Raw genomic sequence first — 10,122 nt, forward strand, 5'->3', positions numbered from 1 at the left:
GTGTGACAGCCCAAGAGATATGTACCAAGAGGTGTGCGAGTGGGAAGAACGTGTGACAGCCCAAGAGATATCCCAATAGGAAATAGATGGGAGTGGGCAGCAGGAGATGGGATGGGGAGAAGACGAGAGATGCCAGGAGCTGTCCCTGCAGAGAGATGTGAGTGTCCCAGAGGATTCCCAATGGGACGATGCCCAAGAGCATTCCCAGAGGGAAGGTGAGAGGTCCCAAGACCTCTCAGCATGGGGACAAGATGTGCACTCCCACATGTCCCAGTGGGAAGACAGGAGAGAAGCAGGATTGTCCCAAGTGTGAGACAGCAGCGGCAAGGAGCTGTCCCAAGGACCAGACGCTGCAGCCCAAGAGCTGCCCTGGTGGGGCGATGTGGGTGAGCGAAAGCTGTCCCCAGGGAGGAACATGTGAGCAGGCAGGAGCCCTCCCAATGGGGACATCACATCAGCTCTGGGATCTGGGACAGACCCTTGAGCCCAGTGAGGGACGAGGAGCCTCAGCCTTGTCCCCCAGAGGGGCCCAGCTCTGCCAGCCCCGTGGGCACAGAGGTGGCAGCAGAGGCCGTGCCTGCCCTAACCAGCGCCTCTCCTTCCCTGCAGAGTCCCACGGAGGCCGAGCCGGCAGCTGCTGCCCCGTCCGGAGCTGCTGAGGAGGCAGCAGCGGGGTCAGTGCTGGGAGTGCAGGAGAAGACGGATGACTCCGACGAGGAAATGAAATCTTGGCAATTCTTGGATGACCTGGAGCCTTTCCTGGTTGGAGACCCAGAGCTGTCCCCGGATTCGTGTCACTGTGAACATTGCATGGGAGAAGATCTGCCCCATGGGGAAGGTGAGGAAGGAATGAGCTACCAGCAACTCTCTGACCCGGAAGAATATTCAGAGCAAGACCTGTCCCAGGGAGAAGACAGCAGCTCCCAAGATCCCTCGGACTGGGACGAATGCAATGAGCAAATGCTGTGTGGAGGAGATGTTTTCAGCTGTGCAGAACATTCTGACTGGGAAGAATCTGATGGCCAAAACGTGTCCAGAGAGAATGGCCGCACACCCTCAGGACACTCCAACTGGGAAAATGATAGTGACCCGGGCCTCCTGCAGGAGAACTGGCCGGAGCAGGGCATCTCGACCAAACCCTTGTGCCCAGAGGACGATGAGTGGGATGATGATGTGAGCCTCCTGGAGCTGCCCCCAGAACTGGACAAAGACCCGAAACGGGAAGTTTCACGGGGAGCAGACGGGCTCCCAGTGCCCGTCCCTCGGGAGGCCTGGGTGGAGTGTCCGGCACAGGAGCCGTGCAGCCAAGGGCCGGCGCCTGCCCCGCACAGCCCCCCCAGCCCCTGGCCTGCCCGGCTGGGAGCCCAGGCCCTCCGCGGGCAGCCGCCTGCCCCCAGGAAACATCCCTCCCGCTTCAGGCGGGCACTGCGGGCGCTGCGGGGGCTTTTCCGCTGTCCCTGCCTCAGGCCACAGCCGGAAGAGTAAAACAGACGAGGAAGCAGATGAGGAAGATGAAGACAATGAAGAAGAAGACGAAAACAGCGAAGACAAAGAAGAGGAAGACAGCAAAGAAGGCAAAGACTAAGCAGAAAAGAAAATTGAGAAGATTTATTTAAGAATAGATAGAAGAAGAATAGTAATAAGAATTTAGAAATACTTAGAAGAAGAAGACTACTAGGAATAGGAGTAAGAATTTTAAAATATGTAGAAGAAGAAGAAAAAGAAGAATAGGAATAGGAATAGGAATAGGAATAGGAATAGGAATAGGAATAAGAATATAAAAATACATAGAAGTAGCAAAGAAGAAGAAGAGTAGTAAGAAAGAGTAGGAAGAAGAAGAAGAACCATAAGAAGACTAAGAATAGGAAAATGATGAGAAAATTGTAGGAAATAAATAAAACTAGCAAATAATTTGTTTTTATTACATATTGTTTATTTCTATTACAGTGTATGATATAGAAACATTGCTATACCATATGTTGCGATTACAATACATTTTAATGTCCCCACACTGTTCCCGTTATTGAGGAATCTGTGCCTTTTCTAATAAAGTTTGTAAGGGACAAGAGCAGAGTGCCCAGATTCCATGTGCTGTCTCTCAGAGGTGCCGGGGTATTTTCTCAGCCCGTGCCACGGAGTGCCCTGTGAGCAGTGAGTGCTCAGCCCCAGCGGCAGCGGGAGAGTTCCTGGCCGGGCCGGCAGGGCAGGGCTGTCGCTGCTCTCTGCAGGCAAACTGAAGGCGCAGGTTGAGCCCGGCCGGGAGAGAGCTGTGCTGGGAAGCCCTTTGCAGCAGGGCGGCGCAGCCGCCGCAGCGAAGCCACCAGAGCCCCGCTCTGTTTGGGCATCACATCAGCTCTGGGATCTGGGACAGACCCTTGAGCCCAGTGAGGGACGAGGAGCCTCAGCCTTGTCCCCCAGAGGGGCCCAGCTCTGCCAGCCCCGTGGGCACAGAGGTGGCAGCAGAGGCCGTGCCTGCCCTGACCAGCGCCTCTCCTTCCCTGCAGAGTCCCACGGAGGCCGAGCCGGCAGCTGCTGGCCCGGCAGGAGCTGCTGAGGGGCAGGAGTCCCCCGAGCCTTTGGCTCCTGAGGCAGAACAGGCAGCAGAGCCTCCTGCCCCTGTCGGGCCACCCCAGGATCCGGTCCAGCGGGGTAGCCCCACAACTGGGTAATCCACAGGTGCCCAGATAGATATAGATAGCTCCACCAAAAAGACGACAGGACGCTCTGGCTGCCGTAATCCAGGAGGGTCTATTGAAGGAAAGGCAGTCGGTGAGGGCAGGAGAGAGGGTGCAGGGAGACAACCACCCTGGAGGGAAGCAAGCTCTGAGAGCGCTGCCCCAGAGGAGGGGTCGGGATTATAACCAAGGGAGGAAAGGTGGGATCAGGGTCCAAAGAACCAGTAGGATAAGATGGGGTGATCGGGGGAAAACCAATGGGAGAGAGAGAGAGCTGTGGCTTCAGCCAGAGAACCAGTACCAACACAGAGAACAGAGAACTCTCCGGAACTGGGGATGGTACAACGGGGTGGTGGACATTAACAGGGGAGGATACAACCAATGATAGACATGAGGAAAGGCAGGAACCCTAAGGCAATTAACACTACTGCAGTATCCCAGGGCACCCCTGTCGGATCTTTCCCTGGGCCGCCTCCCACATGCACCCAGGGGGGAGCTGCCATCAGCAGGGACACAGAGCCCAGCCAGTGTCACCCTCAACACCCTGGCCAGCAGCCAGCCTTCACCGGACTGGGACCACAACATCTCCAGGGTGATCAGGAGCCAGGCACTGCTGGAGAGCCAGGAGCTGAGGCAGCAGCTGGAAGAAGCAAATTCCCTCCAGCAGGGGTGGCTGTAGAAGTAGAAGCAGTTCCAGCTGAAAGGGAAGGGAGCTCCGTGCCTGCCCTGCACAGCCCCGCCAGCCCCGGGACTGCCCGGCTGGGAGCCCAGACCCCCAGGGAGGAGCAGCAGGAGGAAAGAGCAGCAGCATCAGTGCGAGCAGGGCAAGAGAGCAAGGAGGGGACCTTGGCTGGAGATGACAATGAGGGGCAAGGCAACATGGAGCCAGAGCTTTCCCAGTGGGAGGGTGAGGAAGTCACAAGTTACCACCAGCTCTCCAAAAGGGAAGAATACTTGGAGCAAGACCTGTGCCAGGGAGAAGTCAGCAGCTCCCAAGACCCCTCCGACTGGGAAGAATGCATCGAGCAAGTGCTGTCTGGGGGAAATGTCAGCAGATGTGCAGAACTTCCAGACAGAGAAGAATGCATTGGCCAAGACCAATTGGACAGCTTTAAGCAGGGCACGACTTAGGGACAAACCAACTTGGGGAAAACGTGGGGCGATAACAGCATGAACCATTTACCAATAATTTAATGAAATAAACATAAACTGCAACAGGTCCGTGCCTGCCCCACTGCTGTTGGGGTGCCGGGGGTGGCCCTTTGTGACACAAAAGGCACATGGTGTCACAGCCCTTTGTGATGTGGGATGTGGTGGTGGCCAGAGAGCCTTGTGACATCAGGGAGCCTCGCCCTGGCTGAGGGTGTCCAAGGGGCGCAGAGCCCTGGGGGGGCCAGTCCCAGGAGAGCCGCTCTCTGAGAAGGAAGCAGCTCCCTGGCTCTGTCTGCGCCAGACGCCCATAGCGATAGCGGCCGACAGCGGCAGACAACAACTGCGACAAGGACAAAGCCGACTCCAGCTCCCGGTCCCACAGCCTCCTGCCCAGCTGGCTGGAAGCCCCCAGCGGGCAGTGGTCAGGGGCGGTGGGCAGCTCAGTCCTGCCACTGTCACAGGCTGAGGAGGAGGAGAGGCCCTTCGCTGGCATGGACCGCGAGCTTTCTGAGTGGGAGGATACGCAAGAGACATCCCAGAGCGAAGTACCAGGAGTCCCAGAAATGTCCCAGTGGACACCCAGGAGCAGCCAAGAGCTGTACCAAGGCCAGGTACGTGTGAGAGTTTGGGAAGTTTCCCAGTACAGAGGTGGGGCACACCAAGGGCTCTATGAACGGGAACAAACCGTCAGAGCTCAGGAGCTGTCCCAGTGGGAAGAGGACAGTGAGATGTACCAAGAGGTGTGCAAGTGGGAAGAACGTGTGACAGCCCAAGAGATTTCCCAATGGGAAATAGAGGGGAGTGGGCAGCAGGAGATGGGATGGGGAGAAGACGAGAGATGCCAGGAGCTTTCCCTGCAGAGAGATGTGAGTGTCCCAGAGGATTCCCAATGGGACGATGCCCAAGAGCATTCCCAGAGGGAAGGTGAGAGGTACCAAGACCTCTCAGCATGGGGACAAGATGTGCACTCCCACATGTCCCAGTGGGAAGACAGGAGAGAAGCAGGATTGTCCCAAGTGTGAGACAGCAGCGGCAAGGAGCTGTCCCAAGGACCAGACGCTGCAGCCCAAGAGCTGCCCTGGTGGGGCGATGTGGGTGAGCGAAAGCTGTCCCCAGGGAGGAACATGTGAGCAGGCAGGATCTGTCCCAATGGGGACATCAGATCAGCTCTGGGATCTGGGACAGACCCTTGAGCCCAGTGAGGGACGAGGAGCCTCAGCCTTGTCCCCCAGAGGGGCCCAGCTCTGCCAGCCCCGTGGGCACAGAGGTGGCAGCAGAGGCCGGGCCTGCCCTAACCAGTGCCTCTCCTTCCCTGCAGAGTCCCACGGAGGCCGAGCCGGCAGCTGCTGCCCCATCCGGAGCTGCTGAGGAGGCAGCAGCGGGGTCAGTGCTGGGAGTGCAGGAGAAGACGGATGACTCCGACGAGGAAATGAAATCTTGGCAATTCTTGGATGACCTGGAGCCTTTCCTGGTTGGAGACCCAGAGCTGTCCCCGGATTCGTGTCACTGTGAACATTGCATGGGAGAAGATCTGCCCCATGGGGAAGGTGAGGAAGGAATGAGCTACCAGCAACTCTCTGACCCGGAAGAATATTCAGAGCAAGACCTGTCCCAGGGAGAAGACAGCAGCTCCCAAGATCCCTCGGACTGGGACGAATGCAATGAGCAAATGCTGTGTGGAGGAGATGTTTTCAGCTGTGCAGAACATTCTGACTGGGAAGAATCTGATGGCCAAAACGTGTCCGGAGAGAATGGCCGCACACCCTCAGGACACTCCAACTGGGAAAATGATAGTGACCCGGGCCTCCTGCAGGAGAACTGGCCGGAGCAGGGCATCTCGACCAAACCCTTGTGCCCAGAGGACGATGAGTGGGATGATGATGTGAGCCTCCTGGAGCTGCCCCCAGAACCGGACAAAGACCCGAAACGGGAAGTTTCACTGGGAGCAGACGGGCTCCCAGTGCCCGTCCCTCGGGAGGCCTGGGTGGAGTGTCCGGCACAGGAGCCGTGCAGCCAAGGGCCGGCGCCTGCCCCGCACAGCCCCCCCAGCCCCTGGCCTGCCCGGCTGGGTGCCCAGGCCCTCCACGGGCAGCCGGCTGCCCCCAGGAAACGTCCCTCCCGCTTCAGGCGGGCGCTGCGGGCGCTGCGGGGGCTGTTCCACTGTCCCTGCCTCAGGCCACAGCCGGAAGAGTAAAACAGACGAGGAAGCAGATGAGGAAGATGAAGACAATGAAGAAGAAGACGAAAACAGCGAAGACAAAGAAGAGGAAGACAGCAGAGAAGGCAAAGACTAAGCAGAAAAGAAAATTGAGAAGACTTTTTTAAGAATAGATAGAAGAAGAATAGTAATAAGAATTTAGAAATACTTAGAAGAAGAAGACTACTAGGAATAGGAGTAAGAATTTTAAAATATGTAGAAGAAGAAGAAAAAGAAGAATAGGAATAGGAATAGGAATAGGAATAGGAATAAGAATATAAAAATACATAGAAGTAGCAAAGAAGAAGAAGTGTAGTAAGAAAGTAGCAAAGAAGAAGAAGAGTAGTAAGAAAGAGTAGGAAGAGGAAGAAGAACCATAAGAAGACTAAGAATAGAAAAATGAAGAGAAAATTGTAGGAATAAATAAAACTAGCAAACAATTTCTTTTTATTACATATTGTTTGTTTCTTCTACAGTCTGTGATATAGAAACATTGCTATACCATATGTTGTGATTACAATACATTTTAATGTCCCTACACTGTTCCCGTTATTGAAGAATCTGTGTGTTTTCTAGTAAAGTTTGTAAGGGACAAGAGCAGAGTGCCCAGATTCCATGTGCTGTCTCTCAGAGGTGCCGGGGTATTTTCTCAGCCCGTGCCACGGAGTGCCCTGTGAGCAGTGAGTGCTCAGCCCCAGCGGCAGCGGGAGAGTTCCCGGCCGGGCCGGCAGGGCAGGGCTGTCGCTGCTCTCTGCAGGCAAACTGAAGGCGCAGGTTGAGCCCGGCCGGGAGAGAGCTGTGCTGGGAAGCCCTTTGCAGCAGGGCTGCGCAGCCGCCGCAGCGAAGCCACCAGAGCCCCGCTCTGACGGTGCCCGTGGCCCGGGAGCCGGGCTGGGGGTGTTCCTCAGCAGCCCTGCCTGCCTGGAGCAGCCCTGGGCCAGGCGGGAGGGCTTCCCCCGGTGCAGCCCCAGCTGAGGCAGCAGCGGCTCCGCGCTGCTCCTGACAGATCCCTGCGGCAGCAGCTGCTCGGGGCTGTGCAGCCAAAGAGCCCAAAGCAGCGCACGCAGCAGCGGAGCCGCAGCGCAGCTCTGGGGCTCCGCTGCTCCTGCTGGGAGAGGATAAACAAGATGAAATTTTGAAATATACATAGAAGTGGAATAGACTTAGGAACTTAAAAATACATAGAAAAAGACAAGAAGAAAAAGAGTAGCAAGAATAAGGAGAATAATAAGAGGAATAATAATTTAAGAATACACAAATGATAAAATTTAATGAATAACACAGGGACAGCTCCAACCTCTGCTCCCTGGGACAGGGACAGCGCCCAGAGAGTGGCTGGAGCTGGGCTAGGAGGGATTTAAGTTGGTTTTTAGGGAAAGGTTCTTCCCCAGAGGGGGCTGGCACTGCCCAGGCTCCCCAGGGAATGGGCACGGCTCCGAGGCTGCCAGAGCTCCAGGAGCCTTTGGACAGCGCTGCCAGGGATGCCCAGGGTGGGATTGCTGGGGGTCTGGGCAGGGACAGGACTTGGGCTGGATGGCTCCCTTCCAGCTCAGGATATTCTGTGATTTCATGGAATTTCAGGAGAGTGGGCAGCAGGTGCAGAACAGAAGGGCCTGGCTCAGCATAGGTCGAATTCCCAAGCTGTGAGGCTTTTCTGAGCATGTTGGTCCAATCACCTCTGGAGACTTTTTAGAACAGGCTGGAGAAATTCCTCTCAAGAGTAACATTTTTTTAAGGCAGTTGACATTTCTAGTCCCCTCCAGCCCTATGTTTCCACCATTTGGGAACTTAAATAATACTTTTGAAAGCTCACCCTGGGGGTAAATTTACTGGGTTACATCTCCATCAAGTGCAGCAGGAATGTGCCATCCAGTGGGTCTGCTATGGTAGGTCTGAACAGCAGCAGGAATTCAGGTGTCACTTCTACATCCACCTTTCCACCACGGAAAATACTCCCTAAAAAGCTTTGAGGTGAAGGGAAAAGCCAATTTCTAATTCTGTTACTTCCAGAGAGCGATGAGACATTAACAGCTAAATAAGAAAACCAGCAAAAATCCAGACTGAATCATCCCATCCACAAATTGAATAAAACTTTTCTTTATTTCTACAATTTTTCTTTAGTCTCCCTCATCTTGGTTTGTTTTCTCTTCACTGAACTTTGCACAAGTGGCTGAACTCAGGTATTCCCTTGACTCCGCTCAAAACAACACCCCCAAACTCCTCTGGCAGTGCAGGCAGGAAAAAGCCTGAACAAATGGCTCACAGAGACCACATCGAAGAGAGAAAAAATATTTAAATTTTTTTTAAATACCCCAAACTGCAGCCTGCTGTTAATTGGCGCCGTCCAAATGCCGATGTACACGGAGGGCAGGCAGTGGTGCAGTGTGTTAAGAGATGTCTGTATCTCTCTTGGTAAATAAATTGTTTAGAGCTCTCAGATTTCCAGCTAAATGGTGGTGAAGTTTATCAGAGAGTGTTGGCTCAAAAGAGGAACTGGCAATTATCACTCAATTACAGCCCTTGGAAATCAGACAATGAGGCACCATTGGCACAGCCCCAGGAAAACACTGAGGACTGAGATACTCCTCGGGCTGCTGCTCCTCACAGCGAACAAGAAATTCATTTTAATGCTGTGTACACTGAGCACTTGGATGTTGTCAGATCAATTTGCCCCTTTGATTTTCCAGAAGCCCTGTGAAGAAAAATTCATCCCAGCTATTCCATTATTTACCAGGCGTTGCAACTGAGCTTTTATGGGGGATTTAAAGGCTGGAAGAAGGAGGGGGAGCATGGAACAAACTGCTGAAAGGCAGGGACTCAACCCCCCAGCCAGCCATGGCAGCTCCACAGAGATTCTCCCAGGTCTGGTGGGATTTTTGAATGGGAAAATTCAGGTCTTTAAGCAGCAAGGATTTCTCCCACCAGCATTGCCCGGGGAGGGGGATGAGGGCAAACAGAGCAGCAAAAAAGCGAAGTGGGAGAAATGGGGAGAGTTAAATAAACTGGGAGAGTGAAAAGTTTCCTGCCCATGGCAGGGGGTGGAACTGGATAAGCTTCAAGTTCCTCTCCAGCCCAAACCATTCCAGGATTCCATGAGGTGAAAGCACAGCTGTACAAATCAGAGAAATTCCCTGTGGAGGAGATGCAGATGCTTCACCTCAGGCCAGGAGGGCACTTCAAACAAGTTGTCGTGTCAAACTTGATGGTATTTGTCTGATTGGTCCCAGTCAGAGAGCTGAGACATGAAAAATGGCAACAGAAAAGATAAAAATATTTCCTAGAGGGAAGATGAAACAGTTGCCATTGATTTTCTCAGAATCTTGCAGAGGAAGAAATCTTCCGCGTAAAGATCAGATCAGTAGAAACTGTGAAGCAGAAGTGGAAAACTTTCTGCAGAACCTGAATTTGCTCATTTAGAAACAACGGGTATCGTTTCTTGGAAGGCCCCAAGAAATGTCACAGAAACATGAAAAAGACCTAAATTTAAATGCACAGATTGATGCTCAGATAGGGTTAGCTTGTTCCTTTATCAGGAACGACAGGCTTTAGGGTTTGGTAATTCAATTACAAGATAACACAAGTGGAGCAAGAAAATGTTTTCAAGTGTTCTTATCAAAAGGCTTTGGTTTGGGAAAGTGCTTCCTAGATTCTTTTCTGATAGGTCAAAGCTTCTTGTTTTGTATAAAATAATTATTTTGTTCATTTTCTAAGGGAATTAAAGAGGGAATTCTATTCAAAATAAGTATCGTTTACAAAAATTTCTTACATTAAGCCCCAAGAGCATTCCAGTACCTAAAGAAGGCTAGAGAGGGACTTTTCCCAAGGGCATGGAGTGACAGGAAAAGGGGGAATGGCCCTAAGCTGAAGGAGGGCAGGGCTGGATGGGAGATTGGGGCTGCCCCTGGATCCCTGGCAGTGCCCAAGGCCAGGTTGGACACTGGGGCTGGGAGCAGCCTGGCACAGTGGAAGGTGTCCCTGCCGTGGCAGGGCCGGCACTGGATGGGTTTTAGAGTCCCTTCCAACCCAAAATGATTCTCTGAACTGAGACAACTTGTGCAAGACAGCTGTCGGGGAGCAAATTGCTGGAATTGGACAAAT

General features: G+C 53.4%; 1 protein-coding gene across 1 annotated transcript; it reads left to right on the forward strand.

Moving 5' to 3' along the window:
• The first annotated feature begins 810 nt into the window (after window positions 1–810).
• Window positions 811–6,021, forward strand: LOC137467209 (histone-lysine N-methyltransferase SETD1B-like). The gene is made up of 5 exons (XM_068178744.1): window positions 811–1,282; window positions 1,467–1,574; window positions 2,677–2,769; window positions 4,155–4,438; window positions 5,146–6,021. The coding sequence occupies exons 1-5, from the start codon at window positions 811–813 to the stop codon at window positions 6,019–6,021; spliced, it is 1,833 nt and encodes a 610-aa protein (XP_068034845.1).
• The last annotated feature ends 4,101 nt before the right edge of the window (window positions 6,022–10,122 follow it).

The sequence above is a fragment of the Anomalospiza imberbis genome, chromosome 2 (genome assembly GCF_031753505.1).
Source record: "Anomalospiza imberbis isolate Cuckoo-Finch-1a 21T00152 chromosome 2, ASM3175350v1, whole genome shotgun sequence".
Lineage (NCBI taxonomy): Eukaryota > Metazoa > Chordata > Aves > Passeriformes > Viduidae > Anomalospiza > Anomalospiza imberbis.